This window comes from Prosopis cineraria, unplaced genomic scaffold (assembly GCF_029017545.1).
Source record: "Prosopis cineraria cultivar Desert tree isolate PC_DT_omini unplaced genomic scaffold, ASM2901754v1 PC6, whole genome shotgun sequence".
Lineage (NCBI taxonomy): Eukaryota > Viridiplantae > Streptophyta > Magnoliopsida > Fabales > Fabaceae > Prosopis > Prosopis cineraria.
This window is the reverse complement of record NW_026555337.1, coordinates 5,343,042-5,369,085: the sequence shown is the minus strand read 5'-3', so window position 1 is coordinate 5,369,085 and position 26,044 is coordinate 5,343,042. Positions and strand designations below refer to the sequence as shown.

The 26,044-nt window shown below is 31.9% G+C and overlaps 1 protein-coding gene, 1 long non-coding RNA gene and 1 pseudogene across 14 annotated transcripts; 1 reads left to right on the top strand and 2 right to left on the bottom strand.

Annotated features, from left to right (window-relative positions):
- Positions 1-991: 991 nt before the first annotated feature.
- LOC129313706 (uncharacterized) lies at positions 992-4,722 on the top strand. 13 transcript variants are annotated; one of them, XR_008594037.1, is made up of 6 exons: positions 993-1,420; positions 1,808-2,139; positions 2,279-2,377; positions 2,495-2,567; positions 2,744-2,790; positions 3,143-4,722. It is a non-coding gene; the product is annotated as an uncharacterized LOC129313706 (long non-coding RNA). The 13 variants fall into 13 exon arrangements; XR_008594028.1 differs by having other exon boundaries at positions 2,279-2,567; XR_008594036.1 differs by lacking the exon at positions 2,279-2,377 and having other exon boundaries at positions 995-1,420; positions 2,508-2,567.
- A 4,282-nt stretch (positions 4,723-9,004) lies between these two features.
- Positions 9,005-15,294, bottom strand: LOC129313238 (zinc finger CCCH domain-containing protein 1-like; annotated as a pseudogene).
- Positions 15,004-16,093, bottom strand: LOC129314447 (zinc finger protein CONSTANS-LIKE 2-like). Its single transcript, XM_054957885.1, has 2 exons — positions 15,486-16,093; positions 15,004-15,352 (listed from the first exon to the last, which is right to left on the bottom strand). Exons 1-2 carry the CDS (start codon positions 16,008-16,010, stop codon positions 15,332-15,334), a joined length of 546 nt encoding a protein of 181 aa, XP_054813860.1. The 5' UTR covers positions 16,011-16,093; the 3' UTR covers positions 15,004-15,331.
- Positions 16,094-26,044: the final 9,951 nt, after the last annotated feature.

Sequence of the window (26,044 nt, the reverse complement as noted above, 5' to 3'; positions counted from 1 at the left end):
TCTTCTTTCTTCTAAATAAAGGGGGCTGAAATGTTAATAAGGGGGAAAAAGTAAAAAAACCTCTTCTTTCTTCTCCTTAATCTTAGGCTTCTCTTTCTGTGAGTTTTTTCTTTCTCTTTTGCCACAGGTTTTGGGATCGGAGAAAGAAGCTCGACCTGTACGTGACTCTTCCTTTGTACTCTTTCCAAGGCCTTAAGCGGATCGGCGTTCTCTCCTTTCACAACATCAATTTCATCTTCTCCTCCACTGGCAACCTGAAGAACTCATACGCCACCTCTGACATTTTCTTCACCGCCTCTAAGTCCACCCCATGGTTAATCACTTGCAGATTCCTTGAATTTTAGCTGAACAAAGCACACTGGCGCACACATGCGCATCAAGATTAACATGAATTAATTGAAACGGCGTAGAAAAAGCCATAGGACTTATAGGCTTGACTGAATCAGTTAAAAATTTGAGGCCCATCAAAGGAGGACAAGTCTATAATGTAAACATCCTAACATGCAAAGACCTGAAGAGACGGTAAATTGAGGAAGGTTGGAGTGGCAAATTATAGAGGATAGCATCTTGGCTTTCATATTCGAGTTTGAAAGAAGGGGCGGAGAAGGGAGAAGAAGAAGAAGAATTAAGAAGGGAGGGAGGAAGGTTTAAACGCAACAGACTCAAATGAATCGAAAACTCAAGCTGAGGTAATGCACGATATTAGCCATCATGAAAAACTTCAAAACTGAGGTAAGGCGCGATATTAGCCATCATGAGCTCCTTGTGGTCATTGGAAGCTGACGGCAGAAGTTTGATTGAGGAACAAAGTGATCTTCAAACAAGGAGCTCGATTGAGGAGGAGGGAAAAAAGTTCAAAGAGAGGAGAGAATGACAAGTGTGAAATCATTTGTCAAAATAACATCTAACAATCAGAAGTTAGTTCAAATGAATGGCGGGGTAAAGTTTCAGAACCATATCGTTTTAAAGAAAAGTTTAGAATACTTGCACCTTCCGCGTCAAAAGATTCTAGACATTTTTACGCTTTAATCCTTTATTAATTTAAAAACGTAGCATATAATCGAACGGTAAACGTGAAGACTCTGAAGTGTCAAGCCCAGCACGACACGTCGACACCACCTCCGCCAGCGTCCAGGCTCCAGTGGCCCCTACGTCTTCGTCGAGAATCTGGGATCTTCTCCGTCTCCGACAACTCCTTCATCTTCGTTGAGATTTCGCCCCGCGGCTTCTTCATCTTCGTTGAGATCTTCGTCCAGCGGCTCCTTCATCTCCGACGGCGGAATCAGTTCTTCGATCACTCTGGACGGCTGACATTAGATAAAAGTTCTTCGTTGTCGCTCGTCGGCCGGATCTGTTACTTGCTAGACTCCATCAGGCAGACTTCAGTTCTTCGTGCTTCTTGCTTGTTCTACTGAATCAGGTTCTTCCTCATTTGAATTCCACCCATTTAAGTCTTAATCGCTGTTCTGGCTGGTCTCTGCTGTGTGTTATTTGTTGTTCTGAATTCTCCTCTTCTTTGCTTTATTCGTTGTTTTATCATTTCCTCGTCTAAGTTTTATTCTCTGTTCACTATCTGTGCATGCTTCGGTTTTAAGTTTTCTTCCCAACCTCTGGTCTAGGTAAGATGGCAAGTAACAAGAACCAGAACACTGTTGAATCTGGCTTTGCTAATCAAGAACTTTTATTTATTAAATTGGTCTGTTGTACCTTTGGTTGATTTCTTCTTGTCGTTTTCAACCAGATTGCACTTAATGTATTGATTAAAATATTGTTCTTGTATTTTAATCGGATTGTGATGTTATTGTAGGCTTTAATAAGCTTAACGCCTATTTAAGGCCTTTGAAACCTTAAAAGTAGGCCTAATTAATCAGGGACGCAAGGCAGAACCTTTTCCAGAAATTAAAGCCATGGCTTCGAAGCTGCTTTTGTTGAGACGGCTCTCAAGGTCTGTGAAGCCGTCGCTAGCATTCCCTTCTTCAAATTCCTACTCTTTGGTCTATGGGTCTCGCCTTCTTCCTTTAAAGGCGTTCAAATTCTGCTTTTCTTGGAGAATATCCATCTGCCTCCTCCTTCAACCTCTTGTAGGAGCTATTGCTCTCGCAGTTTGAGCGTTGAAGGCCCGGCTGCTATTGATTACCGGTATGAAGTCTCCGTTTTTTTTTTTTTTTTTAACTTGGTTCATACTTTCCTCCCTATTTGATCCCCAAACCAAAGAAAGGAAGGGGAAGAAGTAGTTTGTTTGAAATTTCAGATTTAACGGAATTTTCTGTTTGTTTAGTTCATCTGTAGTCAGTTAACAGCATCAACATCATGGTTAAGTTGCTTGGTTAAATTTCAGTACCCAATTGCCTATGCTGCCACGGCTGTTATTGAATTGGTTTATCTTTCTTATTTTATGCAAGAAGTTATATAATTTACTAACTTAACAACATTGGTGGCATCCCTTTATTATAATAGGGAAATAAATTTTTGTTAATGATTGATGTGGATGCAGTTCTATACTGCAGGAGGATGAATTCCACAGACTGGCAAATAATGCAATACATGACCTGCAAGAGAAACTCGAGGTACCTCTAGCTGTTGTTTAATCATAACATTGACATCTACTACAAATTTTTGAGTTGATTTATCCTAACATCTTTTCTTATACTTATCTCTTTGGAAAATAAGCTATAGCTGTAACGGAAACATGATATTTACACTTAGGCACTTATCATCTAATTTTGCCTTGTTGATTGCCAAGGCTATGGAGATTCTGTTGAAGTTGATGGATTTGATATAGACTATGGGGTAAGGACAATTGTCTGGACTCTTGATAACAGAAAAATGGATAATCAATTATTTATTCAGAAAGACAATACAATTTTGATAGATTTTTAAACTACAAATTGATGTTGTTTTGCAGTATTTGTAGCTAGTCAAATTGTCAAGTTTACAATTTGATAACTGAAATTAAATTTTGTTATTTGTTTTTCTAAAATTATATTTCTTAAAGCCTTTTTTATTAATAATTTTATTGAGCCAATTTTTATTTATAATTGTTGGTGTTGGTCTTTTTGACAATTTCCCTACTAGTTTCAAGAAGTGAATTTCTTGTTTGGAGCATGAACCATTTGTTTTAATAAGTCCTTGCATTTTCCAGAGTGATGTGTTGACAGTAAAACTGGGGGATCTGGGCACCTATGTAGTAAACAAACAAACACCAAATAGACAAATATGGCTGTCTTCTCCGTCAGGTATTCATTCATGCCTATCGGTTGTCTTCTGTTCAGAATGTTCTATGCAGGGGTGCTATTTTGTCTTGAATATTTGTAATTTAGATTACATGCGAATAGCTCATTCTGTCTTGTGAAAAGCATGCTAGCTGTGCGTTATTTTACATGCTGAGTTGTTCTGTTATGGCTGAATACCAATATTTGTGGAATAAATGCCAGATTCTATTAAAAGATGGTCTTAGAAAGTTTGCATAAATTATAATGTGCAGGCTACAGCACTCTGGAAGCTGGATAGCTTTCAACTTTGAAATTGATGCCCTTTGACTACTCATTGGTCTTACTTTTTCAGTGTAGAAGAGGACGGAGGAGGAGTTCTAATTGGTTTAAAATCTCCTCTCTGCTATTTTGGAAATTTCCGGCGTATATGATTTGAAATAAGTAAACAAAGTGCAGCTTTTATGAAAGAACCCATTTACTCTTTTTTTTCCCCCTTAAGGAGAAAATTTTTTCATTTTCGTTTGCAAACTGAGGGCAGGGATATTTGATGTTTGTGGTGAGTGGTATGTCTTATAATTTTGATGAGATAGCTGCGGTTGTAGCCCCTGTATGTGGAGATTTGAATACTTCATCCGCCCTAGAACATGCATAGACAAACTTGTTCATGCACTTTTGAAAGAGATGGTGTCTTACAATCATCATGTGTCCTTTTTCTTTTCTGGGAATTACTTAAGTATAGCACTAAGTTAGCTCTCAGTGACATGGTGATTGATTATAGTGATTTAAATTATGTAGTTATGTCTTAGAGGCCTTTGCTATTCCCATGTCTTCAGGCTTTATTTCTATCTGTTAAAAGTCTAAATTTAAGTATTAGACTGAGAATCTTGAGAAAGCATTTAATGGTGGGAAAACTTAACCTATGGCTCTCTGCTGAATTACCTTTTACTGAAGTCAAGGTATTTTGGTCCTCTACACAATTGTCAGATTCATATCAAGGAAAGTTTTATTCTTATCACGGGCATATTATCTCTCTAATATAGCTAGTTTGGACTGGTGTGGGTTCTCAACTGAAAAATGTGTTTTCTTGTCTACATCAAATATATTTTAATCATTTTAGCTTTTTCCATAAATGTTCCATTATCTCTTGGACGCTTGCGTAATGGATTTTATCTCTGTTTGTCGTGGTCCATCTAGGTTTGATTGGGATCTGGAAGGTAAAGCTTGGATTTATAGGCGGAACAAAGCAAAGTTGTACAAAGTCTTGGAAGATGAATTGGAGCAATTGTGTGGCAAATCCATAGCTCTTTCCTAAGCTGTTGGGAAAGGTTACCTACAATCCGAGTTCATTTTTTATAAAAAGAAATTATTGATGATCAATTTTGATGTTCATGTGTACTTTTAGGCTCTCTTCTCGCCTTTACCTCTTTACTGGATTGTATCAATTACACTGATTTATATAAATCGATTGTGCCATCTAAATAATAATCTGTGTAAGAAATCCAGGTCTAAACGTACTGTTGTACTCATTTATAGAATGTTTTATGGAATTGTAGCTGCAATTATAGTGTACATACCATTCCATGGGCATTTGGGCATGCACTTGGAGGTTTAGGCGAGTAGGAAATTCTGTCCGCTGATTAAAACAAGTTCATCATATACATGCCCTTTCTGGTAAACTAACCTGAACTGTTATCCTCTAACAATAAAGTTGGGTTGATGAAAGGTAAAAAGCTAAAGAGGGATATGCAGAAATAATCTAGCTGAGATTTTGAACATTTGTTTGCTAGTGCAAAATCAAGCCAAAGTTGCCAATGAATTAAAAATAGTTTATTTACTTCGTCAATCAGATCCCAAAAAAGTGTTGGGCGAAATAAATAAATAAATAAATAAATCTCTCTATAAGATTTAGAGCCTCTGCGGTCAGTAAAAACAGCGACTTTACTCCATTCCTGCCTATCGGTAAACATTCAACCCTGCAATAATCACCTTTGTTTCTGCAATGGCTGGTGGCACATGATACCATCCTGCAGCAGAATCTTGATACCTATGACCTCTCTATAAGAAACTGATTCACCCTGACTTACGGAAGCAGCTAGCTAATAAGGTTTTGTTCCCCTCTTGCTTTTGAGTTTGGCGTGGGTCCACAAAATGAATACTTTCTTAATCTTATTTGTAAATTGTTTTTATCAACATCATCAATGTAAATATAAAAAAAAAGTACAAATAATAAAAATATATTCTTATATAACAAATTCAAAAAAGATTGTGATTTTTAAAAAAATGGACCATTGGATGGAAAAGTCAGAAGTGATTCTTGAAAGGATGAATCATTAAGCCAAATCTCAAATTAAACCATCAAAATATTGAAAGCAAAATAAAGAGGAAGGGAGAGCTAAAACTTTGCTATACAAAACAAAGCTCTAGCCCGAACAAACTATAAACTTGATTAGTCGGGTTTTGATACTATGAAAGAAGTTAGGAGAGAAGGAAAAGGTACTTGAAAAAGTGTCATGTTGAAATATTTTCATTATCTAATCATAATTAACTCCAAAATTTAATATAATTAAGGGATTAATCCACAAGAGATCACCAAGTTTGAAATTTGTAGAAATAGATTCTCAAGTTTTTCATAGTTTTAAAATAAATTAAAATCACTCATCAAACCTTTAATTAGAGTGAAATGATGTTTCAGAAGCGTAAGATACCTCAGAGAAGTCAAAAAGATTCAAAAATAATTGAAAAATATCACACGCTGAAAAACAGAGTAGTGCATCGCGGCTTGTGCAAGATGTGTCATGGCTTCTGACTCTTTGTGCCACACGCCACAACATGTTACACATTTATGATAGCATTTTTGCTGTCATTTGACAACAAATCTTGGCAACTTTTGGCATGCTCCAATTCTCCCTCTGATGTCCAAATGAAATAATCTAGATGTCTACGAAAAGATCTTTTCATAAACTAGCTAATGACATGAGTTTTACTTCGAAATTAATTCACATGAGGAATTTAGTCATCCAAATATATTTTCCTACTTTTCACAACTATAGGTATGTTTAAAACCCCCTACTTATGCTAAAAACTATTCATAACACCTAAATAACACTTATAGGACTCCCTCTATAAGACACCACACGCATATAATTCCAAGCATATAAAATTTCACTCCTTAACCTCTTAATATCAAAAATAAAAGGGGAGGTTTTAGCATTGCATAATCCATTTAACACTTGCAATTTAAACCAAAATAGCGACTCTATACTTATACTAGTATTTTGACCTTAATAAACACTTGAACAACTTACAGTCAACAATCCAGAGCCTAAAATACATCCTAAAGATCATTCAAAACAAAATAGTGCAAGTACATGCAAAAATATATCCTAATTGACAATATCCAATACATTACACAAAATAAATGGAATGGGGAGGCTTTACAGTAGGAATTTCACCAATTCCTAAGCTTCCAAAGCCTTTCCTTCTTCTACACCAAAGTTAGAGCCTGAAAAATATTGAAAGAAAGGGGTGAGTTTAACTACCCAATAGCCAAGGTCTACCTACCATATATAGTTGTCAATTGAATAAAGATACATAATTAAGTTGATATTGAAAGAGAGGGAAGAGTTTAACTACTCAGTAATCAAGGTACACCTACCATATATAGTTGTATATCAATTGAATAAAGATACATAATTGAAGTTGATTTTCTCAAAACATAAGCACTATCATATGTAACACCAAATTTTCATTCCTCATTTAATTCATGTACATAATTTTAATTTCAAATTACATATACATTGCCACAAGACACATAAACATGTGACCATGACCTAATTTATTATCAAGACTTGTCATAAACTTAAACAACCACGTGACACGTCATATAAACACATATGCATGATCAAACCATCCTTATATCTTTCTTTTTTTTTGACTAAAATCATGGGCTATAATATTAAACAGGGCTCTATTCGTGTGACTGGACTATCCAAACTCACCGATTGTGAGGTATAGCCCAACCAAAAATCACAAGATTAACTATCAAACTATGGTTTTCTCTACCCTCGAATCTTTGTGGTGTCATATATCCTAAGTTAAACTCCTTGAAAAACTAGTGGAGATAACTATGTTCTAGTCTCTCAACAAACTATAGACAGTTCCTTAAAAAATTATAAGACAAGGCTATACCCTCTTATACCGAAAGGCAGCCAAAATACCATATGAATTTTTCTACTCTTTTCCTTAAGCGAACTCCAACCAACTGATCATACAATGATGATACTCACTCATTTCACAACTGTATTTATTTAATACTAACACACTGGGCTTACGATAAATATGTTACCCAATGAGCATTCATAATATTTTCACAACTGTCCTTCACTTTACTAAATCATCAATTTCTTCATTAATAAAACAATCATCACATTGCATACATCACATTTCTCATCCTAAAGTATATACATGTTCATAATTTTAAAAATCATTTTGACTCTAATTCCACATTTCAAGTCAAAATAAAACTTAACGCACATTCACAATTCAAACAATTATGAAGGCCCATAACATGCTTTCACATTTAAAGTCAAATCATATATGCCAATATGCACATTTCACAATTAACAATCAATTAACAAACAATCATATAAAGTAGGGTTCACTTGGTTACCTCAATCAAAGGTTTACCCCTTAATAACTAGTTTCCAAGCTTAAATTTCAAGGTGCCCAAATGCTTAATCTATAATTAATCAATTCTAAACTCATTAATATTATCAAAAATACATTTCTACTCTCACATTTTCACTTCTAAAATACCCAGCATCCTTATTCCTCTGTCATTAATGGCTCAACAACTTTTGTAAATTTTAGATTTAATGCCCATTTTCGAACATTAATGATATTCACCAACTAACAATCTCTAAAACCATTAATGTTAGGTTTAAGTATCTAAATAACTTCCTTAACTTTATTTAAGTCAATGGATTAGGAATCTTAACTCTATGTGGACCGAAAATCATCATCCCCATTCAAACACTAACTCAAATCTTTGAGAAAATGAAAGAGAAAGTGAGGAAAGGGTTTAGGAATCTTACCTTAAGTGATTTGAAGTTCCAAACCCTCTTAAATTTTTTCTAAAATTGTGCCCTAGTAGAGCCCTCTTTATTCTTTTCGTTTTCTCTCCCACTCCTTTGTTTTTGGATATTGATTCGTAGAATTCACAATTAAATTTTGCAGAATGCATACCATGCACCATGGGGCCTGTCCCCATGCTCCGTGGCATGTGGTACAAAGAAAGCAATCGCATGTTTCTTGGCCCTATGCACTGCAGTGTATAACACACGTGTCATGGCATATGGCCCATAGGCTTTTCTATTTGTTTTTCTCTACTTTTTGATCCCTAAGTGACCTAATTTCACTTTAAACCTAAATTATACCTAAAATTCTAATTAAAACCACTTATTAGTCCCCTCTAACCACACACTACATAAATCCTACTTAATTATCCTCAATTAGGTTTATCATTATAGGGTGAATTTGCAGGATATTACACATGCTCTATTGATATAAAGGACATACAATATATAAATGTACCTAATAACAACTAATGAATATTGTAATAATATCCAATGAATATAAAATATTTTCTAAATCTTAATGAATAATATATATTGAGAGAATAAATCTTTATCTCAACAAAATTGAAAGCAGCAAGATAACTTCCATTGTGCAAAGAGATCCATAACAGTAATGAGTGACAATTATTTACCCCCTCCGACCATCTTATTGCATATCTAGTTAGCCACATTAAAAATTCCAAGTGTAGGCTTATTGAATGCAAAACATTTATTATTATTTGCATAATAATTGAACTTCAATGCACAATGCTCGCAGAATTAGTGCTTGCAGTTTGTTACAACAGGTTCCATAAAGGGATTCTTACATATGAAACATGTAAATAGTGATGAATCATTATCATCTTCTCCATCAAATTAGCATCCTCTTCATTTGAATCCTCTCATGCAACCAAGCTCATTCTCTCAGCTTTCTTAGCTTCCTATAATCTCCTCGATCATGTATAAACTTAAACGAATTACCATACCTATAATAACTAGTCTCTTTGTAATCCTTAAATATGTCTAGATGACAATCAAATTTTTTTAAAACTCTTATATGAGTTAATGCCCTAAGATGACCCCTCACCCTACCAGCTTGTTTCAATAGCAATTGTTTATTCTTGACAAAAGCCAACCTTGTAATCTTTGTAGCTATTGAAGCCCTTGTATAATTTTTCTTCTCTAAAACTTGTTCCTTTACCCTTCAATCTATCATTTGTTTGCTTAAGGGCTCTTTCATGAATAGCTTAAGTATCTTTTGAAAACTTGGTTTCAATCTTAAGAGTCACAATTGCTTTGTTGTCATGTTGAACTTGAATCTCATCTGAAGATTTAAAATGAAATGGCTACTTTAGGCTCCTTTTATACCTAAGATGCAGTTCTTTTTTTAGGGCTAGTGGAAAAGTATAACTTTTTTTTATCAAAAGAGAGTAGCTTAAAAGCTACTTATGCCTATAGAGTCGTAAACTATAAGCGAATTAATCTCATCTATGACACTAAACTGGTGTAATCCAATCCAAGTTTGCAGTGCTTTCCTTGCTAAGTAGTCAACCACTTTGTTGGCCCTTCTCACAGTATGAGTAATTGATATGTCCCCATCACGTTGTATGAAAGCATGAATCTCCTCAAAGAGTTTCTTATCCAGGTGAAGTTCAACATCTCCTTCGTTCAAAGATCAATGAATTTAATAAGTCTGAAGCAATCATGATCTAACAAAAACCTAAATCCCAAGATGCCTTAATTCCCATTAATATGGCCCATAATTTTGTGCTCAGACTATTAATTTCAATCAAGCTCAACATAAACCCTGGGATAAAGTTCCCGTGATGATCTCACATTACTCCCCCACAACCTCCCTTATTACTTATAGGCATGAAAAGCCATCCATATTAGCAAGGGTCTACCTTTCTGGAAGAGCTTCCCAAGCACATATGTGATTGTTGATCATACCAATTGACTTTAGCCACTCGTGAAATGACCTCACTCATACTTGACTAGATAGTTGCTGCTTGTACAACCACACCTTCATTGAAAGTCTGCTTCCCTTTAAACATACGCACATTCCTTCTTTTCCATGAAAGCCAGTATATGATTATGAAAAGAGTGGTCAATCCTCACAAGCAGTATTTGCACTTACTTTGAAATTCCAAAGTAACCATTACTTTAGATCCATAGAGAAAAATACCAATCTCTTGTTAGGTTATACAATAGTCCTCTAAAGCTCCATTGTGTCAAGACAATCATGAAGGACATGTAACAAATCTTCAGTGTTTGACTTACACTAGAAGCATATCACATTAGTAGTCATCCTTCTCCTATGCCTTTCCATATTCATTGCTAGTTTATTATGCCAAGTAAGCCAAGCAAATGTCCTGCATCTCTATGGTACTCAAGCCTTCTAGATTCTATTTTGTTCTGCTTAGGCTTATGAATGGCACTATAAACTAATTTAACAGAAAATTTGCCACCAGTCTTCTACTTCCATCTAACACTGTGTGTTATTAACCTACTCAACTCCCTCCTTTGTCTTATCCCAAACACCTTTAATTCCTTGCCAAACATTAAAAGCAGACCACTTTTGTTGAATGTTAGGAAGTATATCATCCCCACACTTATACTTTGCTCTAATGACACAAACAAAAAATTCATCCTGCTTATTTATTAGATTCCACCCTTGCTTCATCATGTAAGCTAGATTCTGCATTCGAATGTGCCCGAGTCCCAAGCCTTCATGCTTATTACTCTCACATTCATGATCCCATGAGACCCAATAAGTCTTGCAGCTTCCTTTCGTATTTTCCCATATAAAATTCTAATTTAATTTATCAAGTGTCACATGTACTAGCAGGTGGAAAGGATGTCTACATCATATAACTAGGAATGGTAGATGTGACTATAGTTGTTAACGTCACCCTCCCCACCATACATAAGGAAGAAGCTTTCTAATTCGAAAGACATTTACGAACTTTATCTACTAATCATTGAAGGACTTCTTGTTTATCCCCTTACTATGAAGTGGAACTCCCAAGTATTTGCCCAAGTCATTCTTTCTTGTAAACCCCAAATACAAACTAAACTCCTCTCAATGACAGTGGTTCACATTATCAAAGAAGTACATTTTGTCTCATAAAAGTTCACCCTCATGCCAGAACTCTTACAAAACACATCTAAACATTGTTTAATAACAGTTGCTGGGTTAGAGAGGCCTCGGCAAAGAGCAATATGTCATCCGCAAAGAATAATAGATCGCATGGAACGTATCACCTCCTGTGCCTCTGTAATGTTACGTGAGCTATGCTGTCTTCAGACAGAAAAGTATTACTTATTGCCAGGCTTTACCTATTCTTTTCAAACATGTAACAAAAAGCTTTCTTTTTTTGAATCCTCCTTGTCATCTTCTTCATCAACTGTGCATTTTCTTAAATTCTTCTTATTAATTGATTTCCTAAAAAAACTACACCCTTGCTCTGATTGTTGATTTTTAGAAGATTTCGGATGGTTAATAGAATTTGTCATGCATGAAAATTAAGTACACAGCTTCAACTACCACTTGGAATGGCAAGAATATTGTAGTGATTAGATCAATCTTCCAAAAACGACAATGAAAATCCGCAGAACATAAACCAATAACAGCAAACACCGACAAAGAAGGGTACGTAGTCAGACATAGTTTTATGACAAATTTACAAAGCAAAGAGAGAAACTAGAATGCTAGCATCGAATCTTCCCATGTGTACAGAAGCACCCCCGTCAATTGCTATGGTAACATGAGAGAAGTTGAGAGAGAAAGACTCGGAGACTGGAACAGTGTTGTATTCAACTAATGTGAAAAGCTTACAATACATTGATGAAGCTAATAATAACTAATAAATATTTTAATAATATTTAATGAATATAAAACATTCTCCAAATCTTAATAGAATATTTCTCTAGTACAAAATATGAGTTTTTTTCTCAGCTAATCTTAGTTTAAAATATAAAGTCTACGTAAAAAAAATTATTTTTTCCTTATATTTATTAACCTAAATATTTGTATAAATATATCTCTTACTTATCATAGAGTACATTAATAATTGAGACTAATTAAAAGGAAAAACAACACACACATATTTTTATAAGAATTAAGACTTTATTGGTATGTGAATTTTTTTCAAAAAGTACTTATAATTTGGACAAGAAGTAAATCTTAATGGATAATATATATTAACCGAATAAATCTGTGTATCAACATTATTTTATAAGTTAGGGAGCAAATAACTTTTTTGTTCTGTTTATAAGTCATGTAATTAAATTTTTATCATAATGTTTTTAACTCTTCATTAAATATTAGTGACAGGAAATATATATTGTTTAGTGATGTATATTTAATAAAAAATAGGGATAAAGTTAGAAATTTATTAATTGTTCTAGAACAAGTGAAAAATGTTGAAATAAAAATTCTTATAAATAAAACAGTAAAATATACACGCTGTTGTATTACGAGAGACTTGCGTGGCGAGCGAATGCTGCTTACCGATTATCGACGATGAGTAAATGCTCCTTACTGACCAGCTAGGTCTTTGCTTCCGTCGTCGCCTCAATGGACTGTGTGGGTGTGTAATGCGTGTGTGTGTGTGTGTGTCTCCATTTCTACAAAAACAAAAATATTTTTTATCTACTTTTAATAAATTCAAATAATAATAATAATAATAATAATAATAATAATAATAATAATAAAAAAGTATTCTTGAACTTCAGTCACAATCAAATCCTTCCTTCCAGGTTCTAGCGAGTATATTCGATGGCCCCAAGAACACCATAAGTATATTCCCTTTCAGATAACCGATGAAGTTATGCCGGAAGCAGTGGCAGAGTGAGGGGGATCAGCAATAGCTGTGACTCTCCTAATTTTTTAAAATTTTCTTTGTGTTATATAGATATCACATACTTTCAATTTTTTAAAATTTATGAAAATTTTATAATACATATATTTTTTAATTTTGATCTCTTTTATTTTTAAATTTTGACTTCGTCCTTGACCGGAAGGGGGGAAAAATGTTATATTCTCTAAGTTAACCCACCCTTTCGAAATCATTTTGAATATAATTATATGGATTTTTGTAGTTATTTAAAAAAAAACGAAATATATCTGAAGGTCCGGAACAGGCCACAGACGTGTGGGGATAGGGATAGCCAGGAATCGGAACTTGGGGTGTTTATTATTAATGAAGTCATTGGTGGGCGATCAATTATGAGAGGCAGCCCACAGGTTTTAGGGATGAGAGCACAAAAATGAAACCTTGTACTATGATTAACAATTATTAAAAAAAACAAGGTAATTTGGAGGCCGAGGACGGGTCACAGAGAAAGATTAAATACCAGGAATTGAGATGAACCCCAATTATTCAAAGCGGAATAATAGGACATGGTCACGCATGTGGGCAACTACAAGGCAAACAAGAATTCGGAGCAGAGAGGAAAGAAACAAAAAATAAATAAAGGAAAGACATAAGTAGGACGAATACAACTACAGTCTACAGTACAATACAAATGAAGAGTAAAGTGTGGTTATGTGGCGTCATTCTCAGGGCATTGAGGAACTGAGGAAAAAAGCATACGGAACCATCGCAACCACACAAACAACAAAGCAAGCCATACATTCGTCCTCGTCTTTACGTTCCCTGACAATTCTCCACCACAAGAACCAGTCTGCGCACCACCATACCACCCTGCCTTTAATTTTCCCCTTTACTACTTATTCTAAGACTTTCCACCCAATTCTCTTTCGTTTTCACTTCCCCATTTGCTTTGATCTTGATTTTTCTCGTGTGTGTATATGAAAACTACCCATTTTAAAACATGGTCACGCTCACGCTCGCCCCTTGTTCAATAACTCAACATACTAGTTTGTCATTGTCTATATTTAAAATCGGTTAAAGTTGATAATATTGGGATTTTATTTTATCATATAACTCATCTCGTGATCAATTTTATTCATTTAAGATGTTTGCTCAATGTTTTCTTTAAAAACTCCAGATGCAAAAAAGAATTTTCCTTCAAAAAAAAAACAGCGAAAATGTAAAGATTTGAGCTTCTTCATGAAGCCTTTGATGCAATTTGCCAATCTCCTTGCTGGTCGACCCAAGAAGCCTCTCCTAAGTCGTTAACTAACTATCGCATCTACTTCAAGCTAAAGACAGTCAATATTATGATATTTGGGAGCACCATTTAGCCATTGTTTTGGGCTAGTCTACTGTGGAACACACAAATAGCAAAGCAGATGGTGGCCATTCTCCATATTCTTGGGTCCCTCCTCCCTCGTTTAATGGCATTGTTGGTGGTAATTTTTAAAGCTGAATTTGTCCCCAACTTCAACAGTACGCAGGGCCCACTCATGATTTATCCTAAGGAGAAGTGATATAAAGATCTCGCACAGATGAAGGTATCCATATCTTTATGTAGATCAATCCGTACTCTATTATAAAATTAATCAATCAGAAGTGCAGGAAGCTCCCATAGCCACATGTTTGCTAGCAGATCCCGTCAAGTATTAAAAAAAATTACAAATATCTTTTGGAAACACAGCCCTTTAATTAATCGTTGCACTTATCCACAGCATGTTGGATAATGGATACTAAACGGTAGTTCGCCAAAAAATTACGAAAATCTGGTAATTCCGTAACTGTAGTCCGAAAAAATATCTGGTAAATGTCACTGTCAACGTCACAACGACAAATTTTATTTTCAAAAGCATGAAATAAGAAGTCTGATCAACAATAGTACAATTAATAAGTTAATCAAGGACCAATTATCAAAAACTCATAAAATAATATCCAATAGTACGAGTTCCATTAGGCTCGCCTCTCCGGAACAAACCCCTCCTGGATCAACCTTAACTGTTTCGGCCGATAATCTCTACAGCGATCAGTACGTAGACGCCGAATGCGACGCCGACACACCTTCTCGTGCTTCACAGCGGCGCCCGTCATGGTCACCACCAACCTCTTCTTCGGGAACTCGGTCTTCTTACCCGCCATCAGTTGGATCCTGATCGTTCAGACCAAAGTCATTGTTTACAGAAGCCAAAACAATCAATTTCAAAACTCAAAGGTGAAGATAAATCTAGAAATATAACGGAATCAAAAGCTTGAGTAAAAACAAAAGAGAAAATGAGAAGAACCTGGAAATTATGATCGGACGCATTTTCACTCCTTCGTTTCAAGGAAACTGTTCTTCTTGATTCGCAGACATTTCTATTGTCGTTACTAGACTCATCGCTGCTCGAAGAACTTGCAGGCGGTGGGGACGTCGTGGAGGACCAACGGACTATTTGTTGATCTGCATCCTCATCACCTCCCACCTCATCGCCATCGGCGTCGTCGTTTCCGTCAAACATGGCATCGTCGTCATCGTCTTCTGTGTTTATTTCAGTGTCATTGCCGCCTTCGCTTTCCTCGCCGTCCTCGCCACTCAAGTTCATTCCACTGTCACAGTTCCGGCAAACAGAAACGGTGTTTCCGAGAACAGAACCGGAGGCTTTCCATGGCGTTGGAGACTGGCACGCATGGCATAGAAGGATCCTGGAGTGCCTGGCTACCAAGAAATTAGCTCCGTGAACCTTGGCATCGCAATCCCAACATAAACTAGCCTGGTCAGATTCACAGTAGATCCTCGCCGGAGTCCTGCACAGCTCACATTTCTTCATCTTCTAGTCGTGTCAAAACTGGACCGGGCTTCTGTTATTCTATTTTTGCGCGATCTCTTATCTAAACCTCGCTTCTTTTTTATACCAACATTCAAAAGAAGGGGAAAAAAAAAAGAGGCGATTTTCCGTGAAACCCCGGAATTGACCCCAACTTTATAGCAGCGGCAATAGTTGCTACTCCTATCAATTGTTAAGATTATTGCATCATATAAAAAATTTAAATATATAATAAAATATTTAAATCTTCTAAAATTCAGATCTGTAGATTTATGCAAATTATGCCTTTTTAAGAATAAAAAGAATTATTTTATATGAAATAATAAATAAGAAAGAACACTTTAAAAAAGAAAACTTACAAAAAATTACACCAAACTTATTAGTGAACATACGTGTATACTTCCTTCAGTTTTTGGGATTAGATTCAATGAATTTTTGGGATAGATATGTACGAATTGAGTGCTAATTAACTCAGAAAAATTAATCACTTGATGTAGATGCTGAAAGATATTTGAATTTCAAAAACTCTTATATAAATGGACTCGGTTACCCGCTCCACCGTCCCTCCCTTGTCACTGCATTTGGAGAAGTTCGGGGTGGTCTAGATGTTTTAATTTCTATTTTTATTTTATATTCATTAAAATGCAAATTTATCAAATTCATAAAAATTTAACTAGTATGATCACTATGCAGTCAATATTTAATATAAATTATTTAAATTAAATGTTAAAATTTTTATAAATTAATTATTCAAATATATTCTAAACAGTGCAGATTTAAAAATCTTTAACCTGTAATTTTAAAAAATATTTTTTGAAAATTTCACTTTAGAGGATTATATTTATTTAAAATATTGTATTTCTAAAATAAAAATTTATCATAATTATAAAATAATTTAATATTGAATAAATACTATCTAAATTATATTTGAATTATCAATTTATAAAAAAATAAAAATCTATAATATTAAATTTGAATCATCAATATTAAATATATACTATCAATATTGGTGATCAAATATATTAATTTTTTATAATTTTTATAAAATTTTGTTTTAAAATTATAAAATTAAAACATTAAATTTGAACCATCTGGTTTAAATATAAATGGTCCAAACCTTCTCCAAAGTGCAGCAGAGGGCAGCAGAGGGATCGTGGAGTGGTGTCCTATATCTGAACAAGCACTACTCTCTTATTCCCATTACAAAACGCCTATAATCATCTAATTGAAATTAGAAATGTGATTAAATTATTAATTTATTTGAAAATAAAATATTTTTTATTTGACCCATTTTTAAATGATTTTTTTATATTTACATTACATTTTTATAATTAATAATTTAAATAAAAATAATACCAAATAAAGTTAATTAATATCTCATTAAATAACTTGTAAGTTGTAATAAAGAGCCTTCATCTTTTTGAAAAGGTATTTCATAATAAAGCTATAAGAGAATAATAACTACAAATTGACACACAAATAGCCTCTTCATTCAATAGTATGAAATACTTGTTTTAATTGAATTTACTTTCTAATTAATCATTCAATTGTTTTTAAAAATACATAATCTTTTCATGTTTATCTTTATTTAATAAAAATTTTTAATTAAAAATTTTTATTAATTATATCCATTGAAGTAGAGATTAAAAAAATTTATTAATTATATTTAAAAGGCTAAAAATATATTATATTTTTTAATATAATACTCCCTCCATTCAAAAATATAAGACATTTTTATTTTTTTAAGATGTAATCATTATCTTTTTAAAAAAATACCTCTATTAATGAATGACTTTATATTTATTGTAAAATATTTAATAGTAATAAATATAAAGATAATAGGTAACTAATTTATTAAGAATAAAATTTAATTAATAATATTTTATATTTTTAAATGAAAGAATAATGTTTTTAAAAAAAATGTCTTATGATCTTGTGAGGTTTAGATGAACAGAAAATGAAGTAGAGTGAGATTGCATGTTTAAAACAAGCTATACAAACTTGTAGCCTGTGGGTTATTCTGCCCCATATTCAACAGGCAAATTGCAAACTCCAATTGGCATATCAAAAGGGGAAAAAATTGTTTAAAATAATATTCTAATTCACTTTTTACAATATCAGTCTTTAATTATGATCGTAATAATTTAAAATAATTGTTTAAGGAAATAATTTTTGAATGTATTTTATACGTGAACAGCTTCGATTTTTTTTTTTGTTTCCTTAATAAAATAATAAATCAATTAACAATAATGATTATTTACATGGAGAAAGATTCAGAAAGACTCATTTTGTTTATTGATTTTGCTTTCATAAAAGCCTATAAAAATGAATTACATTATTTAGGATTTCGGAATAGCATTTTGTATACATTTTATATATGTTATAATGTGTGTGTCCGTGGGGGGGGGGGATTATGCTGATGATTATTTTTAAATATTTAAAATTATTACTGTGTGGGTGAAAAAGGGCAATGTGGAGAGGAAAAGAAAGGGGGGGTTATAATTGCGATTTGACCAGGGGGGTACGGGGGGTAAGGCAGCGCGATGGGAGAGAACCGTAACGAGGAAAAGCAACGGAGCAGTGGTTTTGTGGTGGGCGGTGTGCCACGTGTGTGCTCCTCATCCTAACCTCATGCTTTCTGTGGTCTATGTATGCTCTTGCCATGGCCTGGGATATTTCTGCCGCCTACGTGGCGTCCTCCGCATTTTCCTCTTCCCCGTTTCCTTACGTGTTCACTCTGAGATGCTTCCCCTACGCGATTTTCCTCCTCCTCTTTCTCACCCTCTCCCCGCTTCCCTCCATCCCCACTATTTGATTCACACGCTCTCCTCCCGCATCTGGGACTCAGCTTCTTTCGACTGAGTCCTCCCTCCTCCGCCCGGGTAATGACAAGATTTGGACCGTCGAATTCAAAGGTTTTCATTTTTATTCTCATCAAAATAAAATTTATAAAAATGGTAAAATGGTAAAACTTTTCGATGAATTTGTTGATCACCAACTAATCCAGATATTATAAATTTAATTTAAATAGTTTAATTTAATATCTATTTTTTTGTTAATTAGTTATTTAGATATATTCTGAAATAGTATGAATTTAATAGCAAAATTTTTGTAATTTTTATTTTAGTAAATACAGTATTAAAAATAAAGATAATTTTCTAACATGTACTTCTAAACAAATTAAGTTAACAATTTTAAACTTGCACTATTCAATGAATATCTAAATAGTCAACATGTAAAAATTATAAAAAAATTAATATTAAATTAACCTTTCACCTTAAATTTAAACAATTCAAATTGAATTTGTATTGTTGAAATTGTTCATAAATATATTTATTAAAATATTTTATACTTTTTATAAATTTATATTAATAAAAATAAATATTTAAATACTTATATTTAAAATATTTAAATTTAATATGACTGGCTCAAATATTCTCTCATCTCAACAGAGGAGCTGAGGACCAAAGTGGGATGGCTCAATGAAAAAGCTGAGTAGCAGGGTCGGTAATATGGAACTTGCAAAAAAGTACGGGTTGAATTGGAGAAAATGGATTCACTTAAATATAAGGCGGTTTTAACTTGCCTTGTGTAACTTGGACCTGCAAATGGACTAACTAGTTTATTTAAAAAATATATGAAAAAATAAAATTGAGTTTATAATAAAGCATTCAAAGCAAGTAGAATTACAATCTAAGTGCTTAACACTTTTACATTTACTTAATTTAAATTTAAATTATAACAGAAAACAATAAAAATACATTGCACATGTATTTAAATAGTGATATAATATAATTTAAATGTGATCAAGATGAGGTTAAATAAAATATTTTATTATACTCTACTTCATTTATATAATAGCAGCTTTTTTACCAAAATACTATACACAATAAAAGAGATTGTCTAAATGCTATACCATGAAGAGTATTAACCAAAATACTCTATCAAAAATTATTCAAATGAAGAATAAATTTGAACTTCTGAAAAAATCATTCTTGCCTAAAATAATTTTAGAGCCAAATTATTTTTTTATTTCATTGAAAATAAAATCGTTCACTATCTGAACGATTTCAACTTATTATTACTTATGTGATATTTTCTTCCTAATCTCTGCTTTTTGTCTCATTGTGATTGCTTTGTTAAGTCTTTTTTATTTGTCAAGTAACTCCCTAGCTTTTTCTGTTCACACGTGGGATTAAAAAATTTATGTGTGTGTATTTTATTGGCTATATAAAGGATTGAAAATATAAAGAAACCGGCAGCGAGATTGAGACTAGATATTATGAGGCTTCTTCAATATATTCGGAGGTAATAACTGCTCTTTTCATTTTATTTTTGTGTTAGCGAGATTGAATATATTGTTGTTTGTTTTTATTTACCTAATGTTCTAATATTTTATTCATGCACTTATTATCCTTACTTCATTTTCTATGCTCTCTCATTCATACTTTAAAGTTCTTTTTTTTTTTAATTTTATTTCTCTATTCTAGTTAGCAGTGTTAGTATTGTGATCAAAATTTGAAGTGCATTTTCTTTCTTTTATCTGCTTAAAGCCTAACACTTTATCTAATTAAGTTATTTTTTTATTTTTTTTCAAATTTTATATCAAAGTTAATATTTTTTTAGTAAAATCCTAATATTTAATCATTAATATGTTGCACATTAAATTTCTCTTAATTGCAAATGTAGACACGTGGTTAATTTTTTTATAGAACAATCAGGGATAGAATTATTATAAATGTAAAGGGGGTCAAATTTTTAAAATTAATATACAATCTTCTATATTTTTAATATTTATACTAATTAATTGTTTATTTGAGTTTATTGCATTACAAATCTGAGAGAACAAATTACATAAAAATATAAATAATATAAGAAAACCTTGTCAAACAAATAATATAAAAAAATTTAAATCTATCATATTAATCATAATAAATATAAATAGTATAGGAAAAACTTATCAAATAAATAATATAAAAAATTATATATTCAACATATTAAAAAAATTAATTTATCTGAATTCTCAACTTTTTATAACAATTGCTATGTGAAAAAATGTATACATTACAAAAATGGCAGATGCTTATACGTTTTTAGTCTACAAAGAGGGGTTAGACAATAAACAAACATAGACATATATTATATAGATTATATAAAGGTAGAAGTTGTTGGGGTTGTGATGTGTATCAAAAAAATTACGAGTCAGAAAAAATTTAAAAGGTCCTAATAGCATTGAGTAATGAAACTTGGCCTTTCTTTAGGATAACTTGGTTCCACTAATTATAGTTAACTTATTAATAAAAATATTAAATACACATAAAAAAAGATAATCATATGCAAGTAATACTTCATTTGGTCTTAAATATAAAAGTTAGATAATTAATTTACAAATATTTGAAAAATTAGTTAAGTTAATTTATTTTTATAATTTAATTTTTTTGGGGTATTAATTGTATAATGTAATATTTAAAAAGTAGAATGGATTATAGAAAAGAATTCATGTATATATTCGCAAATGGACAAATTTTTTATATTCAATTAGTGTAACATTTGGGTCAAATATTGTGAAAGTAATGAAAGTCAATTCAAATATTACCTTAAACAAACTAAAGCAACTTATTAGGCAAAAGTTGTGTTTTTATTAATATATATATATATATATAATATTGATCAGTTATGTAAAAAAAATTAAAGAATGAAATGATCACAAATTGAATAAATTTATATTTAAGTGATGACGTAAGCATGACTTGATTTGAACAACTTTTATTATTATTTGGATAATTAATTTTTAGAGAGAATATGATTGTTTTTTTTTACCATAAAAAGCTAATAAAAAATAAGTTCATAATTTTTAAAATTAAACCATTTTTATTAATAAATTGGCTCGTGAACCCACCAACTCGTTGTAATTTTGCTTGTGCAGGATGCAAATCATGCCAATTAACCTTATGAATTCTGCAATCCATTGTGGGCCAACGCAAGAGCCACAAATTAATTCATACTATCAACTCTATTGAGTATTTGCATGGCTGCATCTGACAATCATATTTTACTTCGGAAGGGCCCTGCCGGTGTTGGACTGTTGGTGTACCTGAAGTAGAATTATGCCCCATTCTCGTGGTCCATGGTGTAATTTTAATATCTTTGAGCAACCTCCAGATGTGATCTCAATTTGAAGGTTGTTGCTATTTATGTTCGCGGAACCGGTTCGTTGTACTATTTAGTTTGATTAATATATGTTATGGAGAATTTCAATTAAGTACTACAGTAACTATTTAATTATAAGTAAGTTTAACAAAATTTTAAAATTTTAGTTCATTTTAGAAAAAAGTTAAAAGAATTTCAATAATAAAGAAATGAAAATATTCCCCACTTATTACACATAATCATTCATTGTTAATTTTTTTACGTCGCTTGTTAATTTATCATTGTCACTTGTAAATTATATTCGTTTGTCAGACAATTAAAAATATTAGTTATTAATTTATTAATTTTATATTTTAATTTACTAACATCAATTAATTATAAGACCTGTCAGTAATGTATAAATAATGTCAATAAATTATAAAATCTGTCAGTAATTTATAATTAATATTTGTAAATTTAAGTAAATTTAATAATTTAATAAATAATATTGCTACTTATAATTGAATAATTGATATCAAGTTTTATATAATTATTAATATATCAGTTCGTGTAATTTTATAAATTATATTAATAAGTTAATAAGTGGAGTAAAAAATTGACAATGAGTGATTTTGTATAAAAAATATTTTAATTTTTTTATAAATAAAATTTTTTTAATTTTTATCCCTTAAACTAAATTAAAATTTTAAATTTTTTTAAAATTTACCTATAATTAAATATAATTAAATAGCTACATTATTTTTTAATTGTATGTTTTTAACATATGTTTATGAAATTATAAAAATTGTAACTTTTAATACTTACATTTTACTCATATTTTATTAGAGATTTTTATTTTTTTAATATTTTAAATTTTTAAATGAATAAAATATAAAAACTTTAGATAAACATAAAATATTAAAAAATAAAAATTTAAAAATTTAAAATGTAAAAAAATATAAAAATTTATAATAAAACATAAATAGAGTATTGGGGTTTAAAAGTTATGTTTTTTTAAAAAATAAAAAAATAAAAAAGGCGCCATGACTTTTGATAGCGATTTGACAGTGGGAGTTGGAGAGTTGGGCAGTGTGCAGCTCTTTGTGGTGGATGGTGATGCCACGTGTGTGCTTCTCATCCAACGTGATTCTTGGTCTATCTGTTGCGTTGCCTATAGTCTCCCCCATGTTTCCTCAGCCCTCCCTCCCATGGCCTAGGACATTTCTGCCGCCTACGTGTCAACCTCCGCATCTCTTGCTTACGTGTTTCCCTCTGATTCATCCTTTGCCAACTGGTCACTCTGGGTTTGGGTTGCTTTCCCCACGCGATTTTGGCCATTCTGTTTCTGACCCTGTTCCCGCTCTCGATCGCGAGTCGCTTCCCTCCATCCCCCACCGTTTGATTCCCACGCTCTCCTCCTGCAACTGAGACCTGCATTCAACTTTGGAAAGACCGCCCTGCATTCAGCTTTGTAATATTTTATTGAATTAAAGTATATTTTTGTTCTTATATTTTCTTTCAAGCAAGCTTGGGCACTAATAAATAAGATATTTAACAGAGAGCGAAAAATATATTTTAATCTTATTTTAATTAGAGGTGATAAAAAAAAATCTTAAAGCCCACCTTAGCATTTAACAAAAAAAACTTTTAAATCGAGCTTGTTAAGCTCGAATAAATCTGATAAAATTCGGACAAGCTCAAACTGGTTTGTATTTTTTTTTTCTTTCCAAACAAGAAGGAACTAACAATGGTCATCATCACCGTTGGCTGCCTTCGTCCTTCTTATTTCTTCTTTGCTCAATGCTCACCAGATCTGATTAAGAAGCGTCTTAGTCTTGGTAGTTGTTGCTGTGTGCCTCTGCATTTGTCTCTCCAGTCGCCGCGCGACCTCGACACTGCCAATTGATCTCTCAGTCGCATCTTCTCCATTCACTCCAATTGTAATCGCTCTCAGGTCTTGTTTGGTAGCTTGAAATCATAAAGAAAAAAATAAAATTAAACATAGAAATATAGAATCTGTTAACATGTGTGTTTGACATGCAATAATTACGGTTCTTTAGAATTTGGATTCAAAAAAATTTGACAGAATCTAATTCCATCACATGCATCATGAAATTCGATTCCATGGTTCCCTTTCTCCAGCTTGTCCTTTCTCTCTTCTCCAATATAATTTTTTTAATTTTAAAAAGGACACTTTAGTCTTTTCTTATTTTAAGTACTTGTATTTTATTAAAATTATATCAGGATTTTATCATCATACCAAACACACTTTTAAATTCAATTCTATTTCAGTTCCAATTTCAATTTCAATTTCGATTCTGATTTTAATTTCGATTTCATTAAAAACTCTTTCATTATACCAAACATAATCTCAGTGTCACTCACGATCTCCCTCTTAGTTGTATCCTCACTTGCAATTGTTCTTAATCTCGCACTCCACACCCTCAGGGTTGGATGGTTGGAGAAGGTTTGCATTGGAGGGTGGAGGACTGTTTTAATATTATTTTATTTAATTTAGAAGAGGAGGGGAAGCAAAAATAAATACATACATACATACATACATACATACATACATACATACATACATATATATATATATATATAAAGAGAGAATTTTACTTTTACATTTTTAAAATTATTTAATAAAATATAGTTATAAATATTTAAACTGGTAGTTATAAGTATATAAAATAATTATCCTTATTATTAAATATTTTATTAAAAATTTCATAATTACACTTGTTTAAAAAAATAAAAAATAACAATTTAAAAATATATTAATTATTGTATAATAAAAATATATTTTTTATTTTTGAAAATGAAGAAAAGGGAGTAGAATTTTTCCTTTTTCTTCCCCTTTTTTTCAATCAGACAGGCCCTCAATTTCACTCATCAAAGCGGCTTGCACCTTATTAATAAAACAAATTTTTATTTTCTAGCCAGCCTTATCGTATTTTTTTTTTTTTGGGCCAGGTAGCCTTATGTTACTAAAGAAGACAAATAAGAGTTGGTCATTAAATTAGATTTTGATATTAATATTGATTCATTTTTTTTATTTCACTCAAGTATTTTAAGGTGTGTTGTTGTGTTTACGTTGTTTGAAAAATTTTAAGTTAAAAATTAAAATTGCTTCAAAATAAAGAAAAAAATTAAAAAGTTTTAAATATTTTGGCTAATTTGAATAAGCATAAAATTCAAAGTATATATTTTGATATCTAGTTACTTGAAGGTTCAGGTCAGCTTTTGGCCTGATGCTCGAATTTTATTTTTTTAAAAAATTAAAATATAAAAATAATGTTAGAATTTAAAGTAATATTTTTTAAAATTTTATATAATTAATGATTATTCATTCTTTTTACTTGATATGAAGTAAAGAATCAATTTTAAATATTTAAAAAGATTAGAAACATTGAAATTACAACAAAAATATGCATGAGGATTAGGGAACATAAAAATCAATATAATACGTAAAAAAAATTAAGTGAAAAGGCATTATAAAATATTAACTTTTTTAAAAAATTGAAAAGAAAATACAATGTACAGTGCAAGGTTGGGATTGACCCCAATTTGGTGCTAGGCTTGAAGTCTGACCACCAACTAGCTTAGGCAAGACCAGGTTGATCGAGTCCATTGCACAGCCCTATCTTATTTATAAGTATAAGCTTATATCAAGAGTTAAACGAATGATATTAACATATAAAAAATAATCAACACTTATGATGATAAGGATTTCATGGGAGAAAATAAAAAAATTGAGTGACATGGACATCCATACTTCTAATATTCATAATACTTCCCTTTGGATGTCTATTATGTAAAAATGTGCCTAATTAAAAACTTCAATTAGAAAAAATTCTATGAGAAAAAAACTTTAAAAAAAGAGCACATCATTCAGTTGCATGCTATCC